The sequence below is a fragment of the Podarcis gaigeae genome, assembly GCF_964106915.1.
Source record: "Podarcis gaigeae genome assembly, chromosome: 11".
Classification (NCBI taxonomy): domain Eukaryota; kingdom Metazoa; phylum Chordata; class Lepidosauria; order Squamata; family Lacertidae; genus Podarcis; species Podarcis gaigeae.
In genome coordinates, this window is record NC_139687.1 from 19,223,096 (window position 1) to 19,248,354 (window position 25,259).

The 25,259-nt window shown below is 42.0% G+C and overlaps 1 protein-coding gene across 2 annotated transcripts in view; it reads right to left on the minus strand.

The window, feature by feature from the left end:
* PRR16 (proline rich 16) overlaps positions 1-25,259 on the minus strand; it is a 253,717-nt gene that overhangs the window by 133,020 nt on the left and 95,438 nt on the right. Inside the window, exon 2 of one of the 2 annotated variants that reach the window (XM_083702437.1) lies at positions 19,789-20,518. In XM_083702437.1, the coding sequence (XP_083558563.1) occupies positions 19,789-19,839 (51 nt within the window). In that variant the 5' untranslated portion in view covers positions 19,840-20,518. Of the gene's footprint in view, positions 1-19,788; positions 20,519-23,471; positions 23,568-25,259 lie in introns of those variants that run through there. The other variant, XM_083702438.1, reaches the window with a different exon arrangement.

Below are 25,259 nucleotides of genomic sequence, written 5' to 3' on the forward strand. Positions count from 1 at the left end.
TCCTATCTGGACATAAATAGCTGGATCTCATGGTTGTTGGCCCACCCTCATTCCTAATAAGCTCTTTAGCAATGAGGAACTATTTCTCTCTCCCTCTCAACATGAGATGAATAGAGGGTGAGCAAGTGCAGAAGTATCACTGACATTAATGCAGGAGCAGAAACTCATAAAGTTAATGGAATTTAATGTACTATAAAGTGGTAGATGTCAAAATAGCCCCACAAATCATAAGAGTCTCTTTGGTCCTGGACATACCTTGTTTTTCAGTTCTGCAGCAGGGGTAATGCATATCCCTAACTTTTAGTTAAAACTATAATTGCGGGGTGGTAACCAACCTACTCATTGTCTGAAACCCTAGGATGCAGCTGCCAATAAGTGTAGACAATACTAGGCTAGATAGGCCAATGATAACACTCAGTATAAGGCAGCTTCCTAGGTTCACCTGTTGAGATCTGATGGACAGCAGCCTCTCCCAAGGGACATACATCCAATGGAAAGTTCCATAGAATCATAGAATTGTAGAGTTAGAAGGGACTCCATGGTCATCTAGTCCAACCAATTGCAAGGCAGGAATCTTGACTAAAGCATCCATCATCTGCTTAAAAACATCCAATGAACAGAGTCCACAACCTCCTGAAGGGGTCCATTCCACTGCCAAACAGCTCTTACTGCCAAAAAGTTCTTCTCAATGTTTAGTTGAAATCTCATTTCTTGCAACTTGAATCCATTGGTTCAGGCCCTACCATCCGGAACAGGAGAAAATAAGCTTCCTCCATCTTCCACATGACAACCCTTGGGATATTTGAAGATGGCTATCATATCTTCTCTCAGAATCCTCTTCTTTTCGAGGCTAAACATACCCAGCTCCCTCAACTGTTCCTCATAAGCCTTGGTTTCCAGACCCTTGATTATTACGATTGTTTATTGAATTTATCTTGGTCACCACAAAAATGCACCCTGAGGCGTTGCTATTGGCATTTCAGGAGATGTTTCACTGTAATACAAATGGCAGCCTCTGAGAGGGGATTTTTTTTATTTAAAAAACTAATAATTACACAACGAAACAGTGTACACATTCATTGCATTCATGAACTTTTTAGTTTGGCCCTAATACTACTGTGGTGCTGTTGCATTTGCCATTTTTGTTTGGCAGATCAAACTACTCTTCCTACAGAAAATCCTGGTGGAATGCAACCCTGATCTGTAGTAGTTACAAACATTTATCTTCATCCCAGTTTAATATCTTGAAAGAACAAAAGATGGCTCCTGCTAGATAGACCCAAATGTCCATTGAGTTCAGCATCCTGTTTTCTACAATGGCTGATAAAATACCTATGGGAAGTTCCAAAGAGGAGTATGAGGGCAATAGCCATTTCCTGCTGTTGTCCCTCAGCATGGTGCCTCTTGTACATTAAGAGTGTCATTGGAGCAGTGTGGGGTGTACAATTTGTAGCTTCACTTCTCTCAGAGAATGGCGATGGTGAAATTTTGCCTCTTAAGCAAATCGTAATGGCACTCCTCAGTTCTGGAACTGAGGAACCATTACATTTGCCTAAGGCTTCCAAGGAGATGCAGGCCCCATATTGTTTAGAAAGTTGGTGTAGAATAAAACTGGGGAAAGGTTTATCCCACTTCCGAATAACAGATATGCAACTGTCAACATTTAACATTAGTATCATTTCTTCTGTACAGTACATAGTCTATATCCAGTTCATGAAGAATGATGATGTGGAAATCGTAACGAAAGTAAGAAGTGCAAAGAGATCAAAGCCGAATATGGAAAGCAGTTCTTTTTGAAACATGGACGAATCCAATCCCAGAGGTGATCTGCAGGGCACACCCCACTGCTCTCACCTTCAGGTTATCAAACCTTGTCAGACTTGTTCATATCATCTCCAGGAGCTGATGTTTGAAGAAATTATCAGCAAAATGCATCTGAAGGAACAACGTCTTGCATCCATTCCACATCTTCATGAGAATAATGTTTGCCAAGAACAAGAATCATGATATCAATGGTGAGATTGTCTTACCTAACAGGAAGAGATGTTTTATGAATAGTTTGCATTTGATGCATCTTTCATCATGAAGACACAATCATATGCAAATTTGCTTGTAAAGAGATGGCTCAATGGAACTTATCTGTTCAATCCAGGCTGTTTAGGAATATGTCTCCCATGTGATTTGCAAGCTTTAATATGTATACCGCCTATAATATGCAGGGGGAAGTGAAATATTATTGCAGTATATTTCATTTGTCAGATTAAATGTAAATACCATGCTAAGACTGGAGTCTTATACCAACTTGCCTGTTTCCAGGGCAGCTGTCTACCAGCTCCATCTGGTACACAGGCTGAGACCCTACCTGCCTGCAGACTGTCTCACCAGAGTGGTGCATGTTCTAGTTATCTCCCACTTGGACTACTGCAATGTGCTCTACATGGGGCTACCTTTGAAGATAACTCGGAAACTACAACTAATCCAGAATGCAGCAGCTAGACTGGTGATTGGGAGAGGTCGCCAAGACCATATAACACTGGTCCTGAAAGACCTACATTGGCTCCCAGTATGTTTCCAAGCACAATTCAAAGTGTTGGTGCTGACCTTTAAAGCCCTAAACGGCCTCGGCCCAGTATACTTGAAGGAACATCTCCACCTCCATCGTTCAACCTGGATACTGAGGTCCAGTTCCGAGGGCCTTCTGGTGGTTCCCTCACTGCAAGAAGTGAGGTTACGAGGAACCAGGCAGAGGGCCTTCTCGGTAGTGGCGCCCACCCTGTGGAATGGCCTCTGATCAAATGTCAAGGAGATGAGTAACTATCTGACTTTTAGAAGACATCTGAAGGCAACCCTGTATCAGGAAATTTTTTGGTGTCTAATGTTTTACATTTTTTATGTGCTGTAAGCTGCCCAGAATGGCTCAGGAAACCCAGCCAGATGGGTGGGGTATAAAAAAATGATGATGATGATGATGATGCCTGGGACTATGGTCCATTGAACTCAGTGGGTCACAGGGCCAGCCTGCTCATGAGGTGAGCTGAGGCAGCCACACTGAGTGGCAGAATCCCATGGGGCAGTGCCCCTGTTAGTGCCCTTCCTGCCCCTGCCACCACTGTTGGAGAAGCAAGGAGAAGTAGCAGCAGTGGCTTCCACCAAGGTCTTGTGAGATCTCACAGAACTCTTGTGAGATTCCCACAAGCTCCCCCATGATCTCTCTGGAACAGCCACCGTCGTGTGACCCTGATAAGCGAGGCTTCAGCTGAGGGGTAGTGGGGGCACCTTCCCATTTCACCTCAGGTGGCAAAACAGGATGGTCTGTCCCCAGTGGGTCTTATTTCTGAGTAGACGTGTATAGAACGGCACTGTAAATGTGATTAATCCTCATAAACTACAGACCGCACATTTATGATTATGCTCATTTTGTCTCAGAGCTGTTAAATAATTTCCGACCTGTTTTAATTTGATTTTTGTGTGTGCCCGTCCTCGTTGTTTGTCCACTATTGGAGAGAGGACATATTAGCAACTGTGACACTGTAATAGGATTAAAGTTCATTTGGGTTTGCCCAGCTAATCTCACTGGTGCCTAAAGGAGACCTAATCAAAATTATATACTGTATATTAAGTTGCCTGTAAATGCAGACTTTCCATGGACAAATTCAATGATAATTGGAATCTATTCTTACAAATACTGTATTAGGTTAAGAGCTGGTGAATTACAATAACAACCTTGTAGAATATACAGTTTTGGGGTTTTTTCTCCCTCCCCCTTTATTTTTCCTTCTACACAGGTTCTGTTTCTCTTTTTCTTTCTCCCTTTTATTTATATCTCACCATTTCTCTTTTTCTTTATCTATCTTTTCTTTACATCTCACCATCTCTGGTGCACATATAGTTATGTACTTTCTGAACTTTCAGTAAAGATGTTTTTAAAAATTTAAGAATTTTAAAAATAAAAGTTAAAAATGCTTGATAGTGATACAAGCTAAATTAGTTGAAAGCACTTGATACGGGCTGTGCCTTCTGATGATCTGACCTTTGATCAACCCATATCAAGATGGATCAAACATAATAATATTTTCTCTATATTGAGCCCATTATTTTATTGCAGAAAATCTCCAAAATCAATAATTCCCTCTTTTTGCTTCATTAATTTGTCCTGAGATACCAGGTTGCTGTCACATCATCAGTGAAGAGTTTATTCAGGATTCACAAATTAGATTTGACAAATATTTATATCTCAAAATGTGCCAGGACTTCTGAGCACCTTGTGAAATAAATAAGTAGATATTCATAACAAATTATTGACTCCTAATGAAAATTCTCTCTTCCCCAACTCTTGCATGTGCATGAGCTGATGCACATAATATATTCCCTTTAACAGATGTGTCAGTAATCTGTTCTGAGGATGGGGTATGAAATGCTTCGACTTAATGGCCCCACCCCTTTAACAGGGTCATCAGCACTGTTGCAGCCAATACGGAGCTTTTGTTCTTCCCATACATCACCTTTGTTTGTGGATGGATGCAGAAATTGGATCCTAGTGCAGAAACTTGTTTCAAGACCAGCTCACCTTTCCTGTACTTAGGTGTGATAGTACAACAGTTGTCTCTGGCTTCTGTTCATGACATGGATCAATCTCAACAAAATGTATTTGAGATGGAATCTTAAAATAGGGGGCCAACAATGAATACTGCTGCAAGACATATCTTAAGGCATTTGCGATAACATTTTTGTGATGGGACTTTTGGGTTTATTGTACTATTGACTAGATTAGCATCTATACAAAATAAATAAAATGAATTTCAAAATGCATGGCCTCCCTCTGAAATGTAGGACACATTTTGATATACATTTCAAATGTATATAGCCCACAGAACATTGGCATCTCTGAACAGATGACTAATTTCCCCTGCAACAAAGTCTAAACAGACTCTTGAGTGATTACATAAAGCTGGACTTATTCCTTTATAATTAGTTTTGCTGTATGTCATTTAAGGGCAGATCTCCTTCCCCTTTAAGATCTCAGAGAGCTTATCTGTGCAATCTCTTCTGGAGTCTCGGCATTCACGATAGTTCTTTGGAAGCAAAGCACAGTCCAGATTTATTTTATTATATGAACTAATAACCTTTCTATACCACCCAAGAGCTGAAGCTGTCTGAGTGCCTCACAGAATAGAGGTTAAAAGCATAAAATATAAGAAAATTACAACAGATCACAATGTAAAATTGAAGTCCAAATTAAAGCAGACACAAAATTAAAGCAAAGTAAAACAAAGAGTAAAGAGTAACGATAGCAGTGCAAAGATCTAAAAGCAGGAGGACATCTTTTTTAAAAAATAAAAAAATGGAAGGACTAAAAAGCATTTTCAGAGTACTTCCATGGCTGATTTCAAATCATTTCTTTTCTTTTCCATCAGCTTTTTATTAAGGCATTTCATAATACATTACAATAAAAAACAAACAAATCTATACCAAAATAAAAACAAACAAAAGAGAAAAAAGAATGCAAATTCCTCTTTCACAGGTAAGTCTTAACTCTTGTTGCTCCCCGATTGTGGAATGCTCTCACCTGGTGGGAGGCTCACATGGTGCCAACATTACATACCTTTAGGAACCAGGCAAAAAATATTCCTATTTACTCAGGCCTACGGGGTGAGCTCCTGTTGCTTGGTCCCTGCTCCTGCCAACCTAGCAGTTTGAAAGCACGTCAAAGTGCAAGTAGATAAATAGGTACCACTCTGGCGGGAGGTAAACGGCGTTTCCGTGCGCTGCTCTGGTTCGCCAGAAGCGGCTTTGTCATGCTGGCCACATGACCAGCTGTACGCCGGCTCCCTCGGCCAATAAAGCAAGATGAGCACCGCAACCCCCAGAGTCGGCCACAACTGGAACTAATGTTCAGGGGTCCCTTTACCTTTACTATGGCTATTAAATAATCTATGGCTTGTAACAGTGTGGCGGAGAGGGCTGTTATTATGATGACTACTTTATTATTAGGCTGTCTGTCAGTATGCTTTTTATTATGTTTTAATCAATGATGTTCTGTGGTGTGTTTTTAGTGTTGTACACCACCCAGGGATCTTTTGATAAAAGGTGGTATATAAATTGAATTAATAATAAGGGGATGATGATAATAATGAAGGAATAATGAGGTGAAGGTAACAGCAAAGATTAGTCACTTGTTTGAGTCAATTGTTTAGGAAACCATGAGGATGGAGATACACCCCATATGTTGATGTTATGGGTTGCCCTGAATGAGAGCCCTATGGGCACAGTGAGTTGGATGTGGGTTGATACCCCTAATGAGAGCTGGCGGTACCTGGTGGAGAGCCAACCAAGACAAGAACTTGGCTGGTTCTAAAAGGTATGGATCCTGAGAGAGAGTTGGGGGAGTTTTATGCTGTCTGTTTTAGCTTGAATAGTTTGAGTGGGTTGTTGTGAGGCCTAGAAAATTATAAAACTCTTCCCTTATCTGGAGTGTGCTGCTGATGTTAACAGGTTTGTTGTATTTTTATGTAGTTAGTGGGTGATTTATCGACTAGTTGTAGCTGAGGAGATATGGTGTGCGTTGTGATTGTGAAGAGCCTGATTGTATGGTGTGTGTGTGTGTTAAAAGGAATTGCGTGGAACTCCTGTGGTTTTATGTGAGGGTGTGTTCAGAAGTATCGGTGAGCTGCAGTTGCTTGGTTGCTGTGTGGGTAGCTTGTTGAGCAAACATGTGCCCAGGAAGTTGTGACAGAGGAGAAAATGTGAGGATACCGCATAGCAAATTATAGGCAGGTGGCAATAAGGCATTGGATGGAGGCAAGTCATCTATAAAAAGAGGACCTAGATATTTTTGGGCCATCTCCTCCTCTGGCCCTTCACCTACCCTTAAGGGATCCAGCTATTCTATCACCAAGTCTTCTGACCTGGAAGTGCTGCTACTTAACTAAGTTAGCTCATAATTGGACCACACACATCCAAAACTTGATCAAGGATAAGAAAGCCAACCTTGCATGTTTTAGGAAGACCCAGCTCCACCTCCCAAGGCTTCCTCCAACATTGGCTGGAAGAGGCGAGGATGGTTCCATGGTCCATACAGTTTGCATTTCCCTAGCTAGGGTGGAAGTTGAGGACTTCGTCTGGAGTTGGGTCAGAGACAGATTAGGGATGTTGCTGGTGTACCACCCACCATGCTGCCCAGCACATTCCCTGACTGAGCAAGCTGAGGTGATCTCAAACATGATGTTGGAGAACCATAGGAGAGTTGTTCTAGGGGCCTTCAACATCTATGCCAAGGCTACCTCAGATGGGACAGTTCAAGGCTTTCAGGGATTTGGAGCACGTTGCCATCAGTGTACTGATGAAACCCAATTCCATTTCTCTGTTACATCTAAATCGGATGTAGAGGTCCAAATCTTGGCTCAGTGCCTGGATGCAGTGGTGGGCAGGATGAGGACTAATTAACGGAATATGAATGTGATGATAGACTCTAGTAAGAGAGAGGCCCTGTGGCTGGTTCCTGATGGTGTTGCAATACCCCTGAAGGAGAAATTGTGTAGTATGGGGGGGGCACATGGGGTATGTCAGGTAAATCTCACCATCCATCTCCTATCATTGAAGTATCAGTGAGCTCCCTAGTTAATTGAAACTAAAGCTTTGAAGCAGCAGGATAGGTTATTAAATAGCTTTAAGTCTACAATATGTAGGCGAGTTTGCCTATTCTGGCTGAGGTTTTTTTTCTCTGTAGCCAATGGGGTTCACAGCTACATAGGTGTGCTATTTTACACAGCTTTGCTCCTGGATAAGCAGGTAATAGCTGCTGCTAGGAGTGCACTTTGCAATTACATGTGATTCATCAGCTGTGCCCTTTCTTGGAGAGCAGGGACTCTGCAACTTTCATCTGCGCCATTGCATTTTCACAGACTGAAAGCTGCAATGCATTCTCTGTGGAGTTGCCACTGAAGACGGTTCAGAAACTTCAGCTGGTGCAAAATGATGCAGACAATTTCCTAGCAAGTGTAAACCCAAGAGAACACAAGACACCAACTTCTCCAGCTATGCAACTTCCACTTAATTAACAGTGGAACCCTCTGCCTGCCCTCAGAAGTAAGTCCTGCTGAGTGTAATGGGACTTACTTCCAGGTAAGTGGGTGTACCATTGCAGCCTGGTAGTACAAAAACAATTCCCATGGACCAAACCTTTATATCATCGCATCTTCATTCTTTTCAATAGGCATTCATTTTTAAATAAATCAGACGACCCTATTTCCACTACTTAGTCTGGCTGAAAAAAATTGTAATGGACTTTGATCCAAGTTGAGAACTGTTCATTGGGCAAAGATATCTCCACTCACTGGTATGGACATTTAGTCCAGGCAAATTAGATACAGCAATGTTCAAATGCAGTTTGACACACAGCAAAAAAATATGAATGACCTCACTACGTTTTAAGCCAGTAATGTGTACACAGCCCCAGTTAGAGAAACACCAAATTGTTATTAGGGGGTTGGGTGGAGAATCAGAATTGTTTTTTTCCCTCTTTAAGGGTAAATAAGGTACAAGGGATTACAGACACAGTTTAGAACTCAATGCACACATTCTACATATATATATATATATATATATATATACCCGTGAAAATCTACGAAAGCAAATATATATATATATATATATATATATAATTTTTTATTAAATTTTCTGTTTTACTATTTAGAGTATTCATTTAAACAACCTTAAAATATCTATGACTTCCCTTCTTCTCTTTCCATTGTTCATTTTGCATAGCATAAATCCCTGCATAGTTTGTACTGTATAAACTAAACCATTCAGTATTCCATTATTACTTCCATCAAAACTTACTTACACTGTTGAATTTATCTTAATGCTGCCAACGTTTTCAAGGGCACACATTCTAAATCCTTCATGTAATGAGGAGATGGGGATGAGCATGCTTGCTCTCTTCCCCCTCCTCTGTCCTTAGCACCATTGCTCTCCACACGTTTGGAACCTCATTTAGGCTCCCTGTGTGATTTAGAAGCCTGGAAAACTGGGGTTCTAAAATGCACAGGGAGCCTACATGAGTAGAAAAGTCTCCCTCCTCCAGATGTTACCCCTCCAACTCGCATAGGGTAATGGAGATAGCCCAGGTTGGAGGAAAGTAGAGCTAGCAAATTTAACCTCAGACTGCCTCATTGCATGAGGGATTTAGAATTCTTGAATAGGGATTAGGGCTCCTGCGATTTTGCAATCCCAAATAGAGAACAGAGGACCTAAACATCAACAAGAGAGCATTTAAACAGGCAAGTTCCCCCATAATTCCAGCCAAATCACAGTTTTAAACATTGCAATTGAGTGCTGCAGATTGAACAGTTTCATATATTATGTTGCCAAGCTTTTTCCCCTTTCCTAAATTAATTGCAAAGTACTGTAGTTAGAATAGTTTTTGATTTTTGAATTAATAACATCTTACACTGTTCTTGCATTACCCATCCATTTTGTTTATTTTTGCTGCAAACTAGTAAGTCCTCAGTGTTCCAGTTCTCTTGAATCGTATTTGCATTGATTGAAACTCTCTCATTTGCACAAAAGAGCAATTGAAAATTAATTTAAAAACACATTTGGTTTCACATATGTTTTCCATAAAGCTGTTATTTTAAATGGGCTTAATTAGAGCAGTTTGTCATACTTACTGGAAACTGGCATAGTGATGTGGTTTCAGCCACAAAATTTAGGCAGTGATTGGGTAGGGGGAGAAAGCTATGTCCTCTAAAAATGTGTTTCACAATGTTCATTGGCAGTTGATTGCAGAGCATATTCTATTTAACTGCCTCTAAAAATGTGTAGATGCATCCATGTGCCATTTTGTCTTACAAGGGCCTGAACAAATTATCTTGCCTTTATAAGGTTCAGGAATACTTTGAAGTAGCGCATTATCTAATCCAGAAACTAGGTAGTGCGGTTACTGGCACCAGAGGTAGGTAAATCTGAAATCTATTAAGCCTTAGCCTGGCAGGTTCCTCTAGAATTTTTGCCTCGCAGCCTAAGGGCCCACAGATAAGGGGGTAAGCTTTAGGAGAGGATAATAGGAATAATGCATGAAACACTTATTGTTTCTTAAGCAGAATCATTGTAAATTTAAACAGGGAAAACAGGTAGAGAAAAACAGGATTCCACACCTGGTGGCAAAATGTTATATCGCACATACAAATAAATCACTTTTTCTTCAGCAGTCTAGCTGAGTCCCCAGATTTACAGAAGCTGTCCTGGTTTCTGATTTGATCCTGGAATGTCCCGCTTTTCCTTAGGATGTTCCTATTTTCATCAGAGAAATGTTGGAGGGTATGGAGTTATGTGACCCTCAAGCCAAGGACTTAAGTAACTAGAGAACCATTAGAAGACATTTGAAGGCAGCCCTATATAGGGAAGTTTATAAAAAAAATAATCATCATGTTTTATTATTTTTTATATATATGTTGGAAGCCGTCCAGAGTGGCTGGGGCAACCCAGTTAGATGGGTTGAATAGGATATCCCTATTTTCATCGGAGAAATGCCAGAGGGTATGTTGTAGCTCTGTGAGGGATATAGGGGCCTCCTAAAAACTCCAAGCACTCAGGAGTCTTCGGTGGAAGGAAAACCATGACTGTTAAACTGGTATGAGTGCTTTCAATGTATGGAACAGATTCCATTTTCAAATGGAATGGTGTGATGGCTATGGGTAGTTATTAGAGAAGTACCACCCTAGTTGTATGCTTTCTGCAGTTGCCAGTTGGATGTGTGTGTGTGGGGGGGGGTGACCTGGCCGGCTCCTGAGCCTTTAAGCGAGGACTGATATGCAGAAATGGTTAGGCGAACTGACATGCACATTTGATAAAGGCTACTCTCAGAAATGAGAGCACCCCTGAAAGAATGCTAGCCAGCAGGACAGAAGGAAACACTTTGTAGAGCTGAGCTCGCCTCAGTTCTGTTAGTCCTTGTTGCCCTGTCAGCAATTCAGCCTACACTTGAGTAGCACCCTGGTAGAGACACATGCCCAAATGGCATGTTCCCTCCTTCCTGGTCGATCTTTCGGGAGCTTCAAAAGCTTTCTTCAGCCCAAATATCACAGCGACCGATGCCAACCGACACCGGCACACTTAGAGATCCGCAGAGTTTGCACACCTTGCGTGACAGACCTCAGCAACTCAGCATTTTGGCTAATCTACTTTATTTACATATAAACACACACAGAGCTCTGCAACATGGCTCCCTCTCTCTCTAGCATCAGACAGCAAAGAGAAAAAGAACAAAGGACAATTGTCCCACTTCATGTAACACAGTAACACAAACATCCTGTCTCCGTCACTTCCCATTCTGTGGAATCAAAACATACACCGTCATGTGAAAGACAACAATCCCATGACTGCAATCATGGAGCAGGAATTCTAACAGCCTCTGCCCCCAATTTACCTTGGGACACAGGGAGGAAAGGCCACAGGTGGGGTAAGTTTTCCCACATGGGACTGGGACTACCAGTCCTGGAATATCCAGTTGGAAGGATGCAATTTTAATTGGGGTGCTTATAAATGTACCTTTAACGATGACCTTACATCACTCCTGCTGGTTGCTATATTGGAAATTCATGGGAAAGAGACACAGTGCCTGGTTCAAAAATTGGTAAATCTGCCATACCAGTTGTGTCCTGCTTTTCCCATAGAACTGGAAGCTTTAGTGCCAAGTTGGCTGTGAAGTGATGGCAGCAATGGCGGCAACAGCATCTGTTTAGGATGAAACTCTGAAATGTAAGTAGCCAAGGGACATTGGCTCTGTCAGAGAGAGATAGTAAGCCCCTGATAAGAAAGGTACAAATGAAATTCCCTCATCTAGGGCTCTATAAAATAAAATAAAAAGCTGAGAAAGAGAAAGGAATCATATTTGGACTGCAAATGGTCAAAAAGATTTGGCTACCTCTTCTTGTGCTTAACTTACATCCAAGACTGAGGAGGGGAAGCAGTAACAGGAGCAGTAAGAAAAATGCTTTAAGTCAGGCATAGGCAAACTTGGCCCTCCAAATGTTTTGGGAATACAACTCCCATCATCCCTAGCTAACAGGACCAGTTGTCAGGGATGATGGGAGTTGTAGTCCCAAAACATCTGAAGGGCTGAGTTTGCCAATGCCTGCCTTAAATCCAGATCAGAGGCACACTAAGTCAAAACTTTCTCTTAAAAGAAGGAATAGGTGCCAACTCCCTGGGGCCCTGGGTGCCCGAGCACCCACAAATTCTGGTGTCAGTGCCATGTACATTGCATGGCTCTTATGGCCCTGGGCACCCATGGTCGCGGGGCCAAGTCGACAGAAAGGAAAATTTATACTTTGAAAAAATCTGCACAAAAAAGATTAGCAAGTATAAATTCTGAATGTTCCAAATTGTAATGCACCCCCATTTCCTTAGATCTAGGGGGTGAGGATCTGCCTTTTGAGTCCTCCATGCTTTCTTGGAAATCCTCACTCATTTAATGATATAATTCTATAATTTTGAAAGCCCGGTTGTTATTTTTACAGCAGCTTCTCATTGCCAACAAACAATACCCATTCTTGTTGCATTGTTACAGGTATATATAATCTCCTCTTTGGAGACTCATAGATAAGGCCAGATTAACATATTTCTCCCATTTTGTCAAAAATTGTGCTTCATTTGGGACTAACTGCTTCTTATCCTCACTATCCTCCCAATGTCTTCTTTGTATTAGCTTGATTAAATTCATCCTTAGAATAATGTACCTGCTGGATCTGTTTACCTCTGTAATTATTTGCAATCAATGTTGCCGCGCCAGGAGCTTCCTGGGGAGTTTGCATCTTACTTACAGATTTTAACAGAGCACCAGGGTCAACCCTTTCCTGTGTACCTGAATCTATTTGAAGAAAGGAATCAATCACTGCAATTTTATGGCATACCTTGGGAGAAATTTGAATCTGATTTTGCTTTGATGAATGATTGCTATAATGCCTTCCACACCCAAGATGCAACAAATCTGAGACAGTGTTCCCATTGAGTAGTTTTTAATAGGTGACAAAAAAGATGTAAGAGATAAATTCTCTTCCTTATCCTGAAACTGAATTAGCCCATTCAGTTCTCTATTGACCATAACAGGAGCCATAAAGTCCAATAATCTAATAAACTTGTGATTCCCTATTAAAATTTCATAATAAAAAATTAACTGCCTAATTTATTTAAGATGTTGAAACAATTTATGGACAATTTCACTAGTCAGCATACCCTGTAAGCTTAACATTTCCAGATTAGATACCTCCTGCATTAATATTTGCTGCGGAGGACTATTTTTCTTTCCGACAGAACATTTCCATGGGCATGTCTGCAAAGGTGGCTTTGCCTTAGCAGACAGCACAATTTTTTTGTGTGTGTGATCTTTCCTACCTACAAAGACTTTGTGCCTCCTGAAAATCTGGCCCTGATAGCTAGAGAACCCTCCAGAACAGCACTGGATATGATGCAAAAGACTGTCATAAGTAGTGGTGCCCTAATTTGTGCAAGAAGACTTAAGGTGGTTGAGGTAAAGTCACCAGTGAATTCAATCCATATTGTTCACCTTAAAAAAAAAAACCCCACATATACACATTTGGTGAATTTTATCCATTTCCTGTTGTCTCGTGAATATGGCTGGTATCATTATGATTTACATGCAAATACTCTAGGATCATAGTGTTGTCAATCTGACTGGAAATTCCTCTGAGAGAGAAAAAATGCTATTTAAATTACAAGATTTCAGAGGTAGAAAACAATCAGAAACAGACTGCATCAAATTCACAGGGAAACTAGTCTGAAAGTGCATGAGGCCACTACTTTACTGATGCTAACCAGGTCTCTATCTGGTCAGTGTCTCCTGGAAACAACATTTATAGAGCCTTGATATAAAAAAAATGGAATATATATGTGCGTGGAAAATAAATATATACTTCAAGAGGAAGACAATTGTCCCCGCTCCTCCACATGCAGCTGCTGGGTGACCTTGGGCTAGTCACACTTCCATGAAGTCTCTCAACCTCACACAGCTCACAGAGTGTTTGTTGTTGGGGTGGAAGGGAAAGGAGAATGTTAGCCGCTTTGAGACTCCTTAAGATAGTGATAAAGCGGGATATCACAGTAAATGAAAATTAAATCACTGTAATTCATTCATTCATTTAATTTCATTTCTTTATTATATTTCTCTGCCACTTTTCACTCACATGAATCACAAAGCGGCCTACAGACAACAAATAGTGGCATAGTAGAATATCCCAACTGCAGCATAAATCATACAAAATTATTAACAAATCATCATCAAAACAATGGCAAATCACCAGTAAAGCAACCAGCTTCTATAAAACACTACAAACAAAACAACTTTAAAAATAAGCTAAACAGCACAACCACAAGAAAAGTCATATTCTAAAATTCACAAAGCATTACATCACTCATAATCTAGAAAACAGTATTAACCACATTAACAAACTAATTCACACACACTCTTTCTCTACTCCCATAACTCATACTCTTCCATTCAGTTCATCAAAAGACACATACACATAATGCCCGTAGCAGCAACAAGCCTTTGGCTGGTCAGCAGAGAGTCCCATTCCTCTCTTGAAACATCTCCCTTATGAAGGTTAGAGGGTGGGGCAAGGCAGGTGGACCAAAAGCTGAAGTTCTATTGGTCTAATTCAAACCAGAAGCATCCTATTAACTACAAGAACTTGGTACATGGATCATCATTATGTTTTTGTATGCCGCCTGTCCACAGTTGAAACAATGCTCAAGACGGCTTACAATATGAAAAGATTTGCATGATTACAAACATAGCAAAGTAGTCATAAAAATAAATAATAACGCATTAAAAACTACATAACCAAACTGAACCATTTCCACATAAAAATAAAGATACAAAATTGATATCAGTAATATCAGTAAGCTCTATACAGTCAGCAAAAACAAGACCTGGAGCTGACTGTGGCTCAGATCATCAGCTTCTTATAGCAAAATTCAAGCTTAAAATGAAGAAAGTAGGAAAAACCACTGGGCCGGTAAGATACAATCTAAGTCAAATCCCTTATGAATACACAGTGGATGTGAGGAACAGGTTTAAGGATTTAGATTTGGTGGACAGAATGCCTGAAGAACTATGGATGGAGGCTCGTAACATTATACAGGAGGCAGCAACGAAAACCATCCCAATGAAAAGGAAATGCAAGAAAGCAAAGTGGCTGTCCAATGAGGCCTTACAAATAGCGGGGGAGAGAAGGCAAGCAAAATGCGAGGGAGATGGTGAAAGATACAGGAAATTGAATGCAGATTTCCAAAGAATAGCAAGGAGAGACAAGAAGACCTTCTTAAACGAGCAATGCAAAGAAATAGAGGAAAGCAATAGAATGGGAAGAACCAGAGATCTGTTCAAGAAAATTGGAGATATGAAAGGAACATTTCGTACAAAGATTTCCATAATAAAGGACAAAAGTGGAAAGGACCTAACAGAAGCAGAAGACATCAAGAAGAGGTGGCAAGAATACACAGAGGAATTATACCAGAAAGAAATGGATGTCTCGTATACCCCAGGTAGTGTGGTTGCTGACCTTGAGCCAGACATCCTGGAGAGTGAAGTCAAATGGGCCTTAGAAAGCACTGCAAATAACAAGGCCAGTGGAAGTGATGGTATTCCAGCTGAACTATTTAAAATTTTAAAAGATGATGCTGTTAAGGTGTTACACTCAATATGCCAGCAAGTTTGGAAAACTCAGCAGTGGCCAGAAGATTGGGGAAGATCAGTCTACATCCCAATCCCAAAGAAGGGCAGTGCCAAAGAATGCTCCAACTACCACACAATTGCACTCATTTCACACGCCAGTAAGGTTATGCTTAAAATTCTACAAGGAAGGCTCAAGCAGTATGTGGACCGAGAACTCCCAGAAGTGCAAGCTGGATTTAGAAGAGGCAGAGGAACCAGAGACCAAATTGCAAACATGCGCTGGATTATGGAGAAAGCTAGAGAGTTCCAGAAAGACATCTACTTCTGCTTCATTGACTATGCAAAAGCCTTTGACTGTGTCGACCACGGCAAACTATGGCAAGTTCTTAAAGAAATGGGAGTGCCAGATCACCTCATCTGTCTCCTGAGAAATCTCTATGTGGGACAAGAAGCTACAGTTAGAACTGGATATGGAACAACTGATTGGTTCAAAATTGGGAAAGGAGTACGACAAGACTGTATTTTGTCTCCCTGCTTATTTAACTTATATGCAGAATTCATCATGTGAAAGGCTGGACTGGATGAATCCCTAGCCGGAATTAAGATTGCCGGAAGAAATATCAACAACCTCAGATATGCAGATGACACAACCTTGATGGCAGAAAGTGAGGAGGAATTAAAGAACCTTTTAATGAGGGTGAAAGAGGAGAGCGCAAAATATGGTCTGAAGCTCAACATCAAAAAAACGAAGATCATGGCCACTGGTCCCATCATCTCCTGGCAAATAGAAGGGGAAGAAATGGAGGTAGTGAGAGATTTTACTTTCTTGGGCTCAATGATCACTGCAGATGGTGACAGCAGCCACGAAATTAAAAGACGCCTGCTTCTTGGGAGAAGGGCAATGACAGGCCTAGACAGCATCTTGAGAAGTAGAGACATCACCTTGCCAACAAAGGTTCGTATAGTTAAAGCTATGGTTTTCCCAGTAGTGATGTATGGAAGTGAGAGCTGGACCATAAAGAAGGCTGATCGCCGAAGAATTGATGCTTTTGAATTATGGTGCTGGAGGAGACTCTTGAGAGTCCCATGGACTGCAAGAAGATCCAACCTCTCCATACTGAAGGAAATCAACCCTGAGTGCTCACTGGAAGGACAGATTGTGAAGCTGAGGCTCCAGTACTTTGGCCACCTCATGAGAAGAGAAGACTCCCTGGAGAAGACCCTGATGCTGGGAAAGATGGAGGGCACAAGGAGAAGGGGACGGCAGAGGACGAGATGGTTGGATAGTGTTTTCGAGGTTACCAGCATGAGTTTGACCAAACTGCAGGAGGCAGTGGAGGACAGAGGTGCCTGGCGTTTCTCTGGTCCATGGGGTCACGAAGAGTCGGACACGACTAAACGACTAAACAACAACAATATCAGTAAATATCAGTAACAACAGCAAAAACTCCAAACAAAACTCCCCCCACAAATACCCCAGTCCTTGCTGGGCAGCAGTTGTAGCAACAGTTCTTATGAGGCCTGTCAGGGCCTGCCCTGGGCCAGGTGGAAAGAGGCAGGACCGGGGCCCTCAGGCACTCAAGCAGGGGAGTTTTCTTGGGCGGCAGCAGCAATGGCAGCAGTCCTTATGAGGCCTGTCAAGCCCCGCCTGGATGGGGAACCTGTGGATGGGGAACCTGTGGTCCTCCAGAAGTTGTTGGCGTCCAGCTCCTATCCCCCTGATCATTGGCTATGCTGGATGCAGTTGATGAGAGCTGGAGTCAACTGGAGGGAAACAGACTCCCCATCTCAGACTTAAAAGGTTTCTTATTTTGACTCCCCTCTCCTCTGATATCTGACATACTGTATTTTTTGCTTTATAGGATGCACCAGACCACAAGAAAAAAAATATTCTGAATCTCAGAAGCCGGAACAGCAAGAGGGATTGCTACGCAGTGAGAGCAGCAATCCCTCTTGCTGTTCTGGCTTCTGGGATAGCTGTGCAGCCTGCATTCGCTCCATAAGACGCACACACATTTCCCCTTACTTTTTAGAAGGGAAAAAGCGAGTCTTATAGAGCAAAAAATACGGTAATTTTTAAAAGTAGAATAAACATACCTGTCTCATTTAAAAAAAAAAACCACACACCTTAAAATGGTAGAACTACCATTTTCTCTACTACACTAACAGCTTTGAATTGCAGGTTTCTGCATGTAAGAGAAAAGATGGGAGTCCTCTGCTGCAGACCATGTAAACCAGTTAATGGCTGGGAACAACCTAGCCTTCCCTCTTCAAAACGGTCAAGCAACTAACTTAAATAGTCAAGCAGTGGGTTCTGCATTCGGAATGGGATTAAACTAGTCCTTTCCCCTGCTACCTCCTCCCCCAGAAGCAGCCACCAAACATCCATCTTCCAGAGCCCACATACGGAAAGAGGATGCTTAGTTAAGGTTCCTGCAGGGGCGTGTGGTGAGATGAGCTGCTTCGGCAGCCAAGGGTATGTGAGGAACCTCAAGAAAAGCATGGCCCAAGTTCCCACACTTCTGCCTGAGCATGAGTCATATTCAGCACTTGTCTCGATTCTGTTGCCAATGTCTTTGATTTATATGACAAAGTTAGGGGAAGTAGCACTGGGCAGCATACAGAAATTCTTTTGATGAGCATCATAAAGCTCACAAACACAGCTACATGTCAGTGAAGGAACATACGCCTACTGGCAGGCATTTGATACGTTTCTACAAATAACATTCTGGCAGGTGACACATCAGATGTGGGGTTTTTTGCAACAAAGAAGCCTGGTGATGGATGCTGAGTAGAAACTGGAAATACTTGACTCCAGAAAATGATGTGATTGTTGCAGGGGGCAGAGCAAGAAACTGCTGGTATTGCGGTTAGGGATTTGCCAGTTTGAATATTGCCTCAAAGACTCCCACAGACTAGGTTAAGATTGCCACCATGCCACCATGACCTATATCTCTCGCCATCCTCCTCAGGGTTGTAATGTAGCAACAACCTGAGAGTCAAGCACTGGGATCCACAGGCTAGCTGTCAATTAGTTCTCTATGGAAGTTTATAACCAAAGAAACAAATGCATGTATTGGGCATTCACAGTGGGACTAGGTGTTAAACAGGGTGGTGTTATCGCCCCAACTCTACTTATTATTTTCATTGCCATAATCCTACACTTTGTCGAAGGAAAACTCCCTGTGACGGGCATGTTGGCACTTTTCCCCCACACACCGTTGGGCCCGCTCTCACTTAGATAAATTGCCCCCACCTCACTGAACAACCCTTTACCTGAAGGTCTCTTTCTCTTTCCCCTTAAAATTTTAGACCTTTGTGAGGGGGTAACTAGTAAGTTGGAATCTCAGACCAGTTTTCTTTAAAGTCTTTCTTTAAACAGTAAAGATTTATTTAAGGCAAAAATGTAAATAACACAAATGGATTCAACTTAGGTTACTTCAGGAATACAGTGCAATTTCAATTAAATTCATCCTCAGTTGTTTTTGCGTTATAGGTGTGGTTCCTTCATACGATGATACTTTCTTTCAGTTATCTACCCGCTTTAACAATTTTGCTCCTGAGGTACTTTAAGCAATAACCGACCAACCTCTTCAACCTCAATTCCAGCCCATCTCCCACAACTCAACTCTTCAAATCCTCTTCTTTAAACTCTCCCTCCTGGAACCATGGCCAATCAGAGGCTGCCGTTTGTTAACCATTTGCTGGCAGGGAAAGAAAGGGGGAAAAGAAACACTTGGTCCAACCTGTCTAGCAAAACCAACTTTTTTGTCACACTCCCCACTGGAGTAGAAATCATATATCAAAGAGATGGAAAGCACTTTAATCTGAGTAGGCTGAAGGCAAAGAGTAAGGTTACCATAACTTCCATCATAGCGCTTCAGTATGCTGATGACAACGTCGTGTGTGCACACTCAAAGGATGATCTCCAAACCATCATAAATATCTTTGCAGAAGGTTATGAAAAGCTTGGCCTATCGCTCAACATCCAAAAAACCAAAGTGCTGCACCAACAAGCACAAAACAACCCCTCTGCAGTGCCACAAATCCAACCCAATGGTGTAACATTAGAAAGTGTCAATCATTTCTCCTACCTGGGCAGTTTTCTTTCCACAAGGGCTGACATTGATGCCAAAATCCAGCATTGCCTGAGCTCTGTGAATGCAGCTTTCTCCTGATTGAAGTGCTGAGTGTTGGAAGACCGGGACATTTGCATGGAAACCAAAATGTTTGTTTACAAAGCTATTGTACTACCAACCTTGCTGTATGCTTGTGAAACATGGACCACTTCTAAACACCATCTCCAATTCCTCAAAAGATTCCACCAATGGTGTCTCTGAAAAACTTTACACATCACTTGTGAAGACAGGCGAACTAATGCCAGTGTACTGGAAGAAGCAAAGATCACCAGTGTCAAAGCAATGATTCTTCAACATCAATTTCGTTAGACTGTTCATGTTGTGCAGATGCCTGATTATCATCTTCCAAGGCAGCTATTCTATTCTGAACTTAAAAATGGAAAGCGTAATGCTGGTGGTCAACAAAAGAGGTTTAAAGACTCTCTCAAGGCAAATCTAAGAAAATGTAGCATAAACGCTGACAATTGGGAAACACCAGCCTGCGAGTGCTCCAGTTGGAGAACAGCCTTTACCGAAGGTGTCATGGAATTTGAAGATGCTCGAATTCAGTACGAAAGGGAGAAACATGCTAAGACGAAGGCATGTTTGGCAAACCCCCACCGTGATCAATTCCCACCCGGAAACCTATGTCCCCACTGTGGAAGGACATGTGGATTCAGAACTGGCCTCCACAATCACTTATGGACTCACTGTTAAGACCGTGTTCATGGAAGACAATCTTACTCAGTTGTGAGTGATCGCCAAAGAAGAAGAAGAAGTCCTATTTCTAAGAATTAAGCTTCTAAGAGCAAAATGTACTTCCAGTGAAATTCCTAGCTGGGGAACTATTGAACACAGATTTTCCGAATCCAAATGCATCCACTGCATCTTTTTTTAAAAAAAATCCAATCATCCCATGCTGTTATGCTAGGCATGGTTAACTGATGTTACATCTATTAAACTGAGGTGCTTACTTCTGAGAAAACATGCAGAGGATTGGGTGGTCAGTGTCATTCCATGTCGGTCTGGTACCCCAGCCCTTGCATATTCTCCAAAACTGTTTTGCTTGGAAATAGTATCATGGGTGATACTTCAGACAATAGTGAAAACTGGCTGATCAGGTAGCAACCTCTTATGCTGCCAATTCCTGACCCATTCAGGCATTCAAATGTGGTGTTTACTGTATTAAGTTTTTCAGATTATAATGCTAGCACTTCTGTCCAAATTTCTGATGTTCCTTTTACACAAGTACGTGTTGTGTTATGGAACTGCGGCTTTTTGATTGATACACCGCCATGTTGCACTAAATATTAAAACAGCAGGAGCAAACTGTATGCTGGCTTACTATCCCAATTTCATCCCACAAAACACCCACAATTTCCCAGGTTTACAGGGTTGCAAATGGATATTTTTCTGGAAGCAGTTAAAACAGAAATTAGCACTAGACTTCCACTAGGTTACACTAGAAGCGCCTTTTACATTGTGTGAAAGATGACATAAAATGTGGAAATTGATTGGTAAAGAAACATCAGGAATATCGTACCCTCCAACATTTCTCTAATTAAAATAGAGATGTCCTGTTTCTTCTTCTTCTTCTTCATTTTATTATTTATATTCTGCCCATCTGATCGGGTAGCCCCAGCCACTTTGGGTGGCTTCCAACATATATTAAAATGTAATAAAGCATGAAACATTAATCCTTCCCTATACAGGGCTGCCTTCAAGTGTCTTCTAAAGATTGTATACTTATCTCCTTGCCTCAGGAGTTGCATGATGCCATACCATCCACCATTTCTCTGATGAAAATAGGGATGTTGTAAGGAAAAGCGGGACATTCCAGGATCAAATTAGAAACCAGGACAGTTTTTGTAAATCTGGGACTGTCCCTGGAAAATAGGGACACTTGGAGGGTATGGAATAAAGTACCATCTGACTGCAGTCATATATTCATATTTTTTTTTAATAATAATTTTTATTAAGGTTTTCCAAATTAAAACAAATCAAAACAAATTAAATCCAATCTATAAACTTTTGCCAATAACTAGGACTTCCCCTCCCTACCCCCTCTTGTGTTCCAAATCTTCCAAATAAGCAATTAAATTCAACAAGTTCTTATCCCCAAATTACACTCATCATCAATAACCCAATTTATCCAAATTCCCATCCCCTAAGATCGATCTATACCCTTCCACGAGTTTCCCCCTTTCAAACATAGTACAGATGAAAATAAGATAAATATGAATAGTAATTTTACAGCCTTTGGATTCCAATTTTCCCTCCCCTCTTTCCCCTTTGCGTTTCACCTATCCCTCCACTTCTAATATCTTCCTGGAGTTCCCACATTACACTATGTCCCACAGGTTCTTTGCCAGTCTTTAATTACGGATGTCCAATCGTAGAAGGAGTCTATCAAATAAGGGCCCATTTCTTCTATCCAGGTTTTTATATCCAGGAGTAAAAACTCCAATTTTGTATCCATAAGCTTGTCAAACCTGAATATCCCAAATGTTCCCCCAGTTCTGTCCAGTTCTTGTTATTTCCTTGTTCTTGTCAATCACTCTCCTCCTTTTTATTTCTCTGTTCTCCCACAGAAATGTTCTTTTTCCAAAAGTTTCTAGTGTCTCTGCAGAGGCTTGTTATTCATAGAGCAAAGCATTGCATCATGTTCCTTTCATTTTCCAACAAATAGTTCCATGGTTTCCTGTAGTGTGTAGACCTCTGTAGACAAAATAATGTTCCATTCCTGCAGTTTCCCAGGAGATTAAAAGTTCCATTCAACTGTTCAAGTTTCCTGTGAAAAACACATGCAATATCCCTCGGCTCCTCTAGGTGGATTGCAGTAGCAAAGTTCCCTTCCAGAATCACATCCACCAGACCAAGTAGCTTGTTGACCGATATTTAAAACAGTTTATATTCAATTTTTACCAAATATAACCGGCAAAGTCCTCATAACAAAATCTCTATTTTAATCTTCCTTTTTGACAACTCTTTGACAGCTGTCAAAACCTCCATCGCTTTTCTCCAGGCAGTTTCATGAATCGCTCCAGGGATTCCGGGGGGGGGGGGTTGCTTTTTTTAAAACAATTCCACTTTTCTCCTCCAGCTCAATCTTATAATTTTCCCTCGCGAAGTTGCTGATTCGGCAAGATAAGGTTACACTCGATCTTAGTTGTCCAGTCCTTTGTTTTGGCTCTTCTACAATTTAGGGGTGGGCTGACTTCCTTTTTTCCGCCTCCCCCGTTCGCTCCGAATTTTAAAAATTTATCCCCTTTTTTTTTAGTCCATATTCCAATTACTCACGGGTTCTTCTTTAGAGCCGAATTTTCAATAGAAGAAGTCAGCGCTCTCCGCCGGATGGCATGCGGCTGCGCTCGGCAGGGATAGCAGAGAACTCAAAGCACCACGCTTCTCCCCGGCACCCGATCCGTAGCCTTTAAAAAGGCTCCTTCACGAGTCGGGAGAGCGCTAACGGTGCCAGCCGAGTCTCCATGTCCACGGCCTCCTCTGGCCGTGGTTTTTAAGGGTCCCCGCATCGCCGGTGCGGTAAGACCCAGCCCCTGCCAAGCCGGCTCCCTCCGGAGCTCGGAGGGAGCCCGCCATTCGGCGATGGCGCCGACCCGGAAGTCTGACTGCAGTCATATATTCAGATGACTTCTCACTTTTGGTAGTGGCTCTCACTGTGGGAGAGCACCCAAGAACAAGACGTCTCTCGCCTACTGGTGGTTTGTTCACTGCCAATCTGTTTTTTCAGCATTTGACCCTTACATATTTCCTTGGTATGGAACTGTTCACTACAAAACTACAAGCAGAAGAAGCCAATGGAGCTATGTGGAGGTTCTGGAATAGACAGTGTGATTGTGAAGTCATGCTTCTAGAAGCAAGGTCCTGTCTTCTCATTTTCAAAATTAAGTGATATGGACGTTTTATGATTAGATCAAGATTTAGAACACAGTGACCAAGTGCCAAATGAGGTCAGAAGAAAATATCTAACACAATTTTCTGTAACATGATCAGACAGCTTGGCTCTTCCCAAAGGCATCTGTATGCATACACAAATCCTTAATTATTTTTACATAGGACGTCACCAAAACCATCAACAGATCACAGGACACAGAGAACTGACCTATGACTTGGTGATGGTTTTGTGGGAAACCTTAGTAAACCTCATAACAGAGGGTCCTGGTTGCACGCAGGACCCAAGAGCTCACCTGACAGGGTTAAAATGGGGGGGAGGAGCAGGAAGTCCTGGCCATTCCCCTGGGATCATGCCAGGCTGTTTTAGCCAATAGCCAGTAGGTGGCGTGTTCCCCACTTTAAAAGCAGCAGTGTGATGGAAGTGGGGCACTTCTATTTGCACGGCTGAACACCCGCCCACCCTCCCTAGTTTAGGTAGAGTCACTTGGCCTTGCTTTGGTTTGGGTCGCCTGTTTTGGAACAGGGGCTGGGTAGGAATTTTTTTTGCATTTGGCAGATTGGCTTTTAGCCATTGGTTTTCGCCTACCCCTTAGCAAATTGTCACAACTTGTAAGGTGGCGGTTAGGCATTGGTTCAGTTGGATTGTGGGGAGGGGAGGTGTGGCCATCGCCTGCCCCTCCAGGAACTGCGTATTCTGTTAAAGGAATCTCGGGGTCCTGAATCTCGTCCAAAGTCCACTTGAGGGGCTAGGGCCATGCCAGGACCACAGGAACCCCAGGGTGAGCTTAGGGTGGTCCTCATCCACCTAGCCCCCTCGTTTGGTTTACCCCATTGGACGAACACCCTGAGAGGTGGAGTCAGTTATAGTGGGGAGTCAATGCCTAAGCCAATACCGCTCACATGATTGTATTTCAATAAAGTTGTGGCTAAAATTTGCCCAAAAACTTAAACTAATATAAGTGTCTGTGTGTATTTATTTTGGGGGTGGGTCTTGGGGCCTCGAGACACAAAGAAATATGAGGATCCAGATGGAACTGTGCCTCAGATCTGTGGTTCATTTGTTTTTGCTTGTTCGTTTTGTGCTCTGGTAGTCAATACCGAGAGATGTGGTCTTTGGTTTGATGGTGGCTATACGATTTCAAGTTTAACTGGATCTGACTCGTGTTCTTATCTGCCCATGGCATATTCTTTAATCTCTCTCCCACACTCCATTCTCTCTTTCTCCCCTTACTCTGTGTCACCCCGCTTGGTCACTTTCCCCATCCCCTCCACAAGACTTCCAGATCATTCACCTTGCCCTTTTACTCCCTCAGTTTCTCCATTTTTTGTTTAGCTCTTCAGGTGCCAACCTGAGTCTGGAAAAGGACATAGAGCTGAAAGGGGAAATGGGATATGTTTCTCTTCCAGTTTCCCCTTCTAGCTCTAGGTAACTTTCAGTGGGAGCAAGGAATTATCAAACCTCGCCACATTGTGATTCCTTCAGTGAGGAGGGACCCAGAGGCTTCATAGGCACTAAGGGAAGTCCTCAAAGG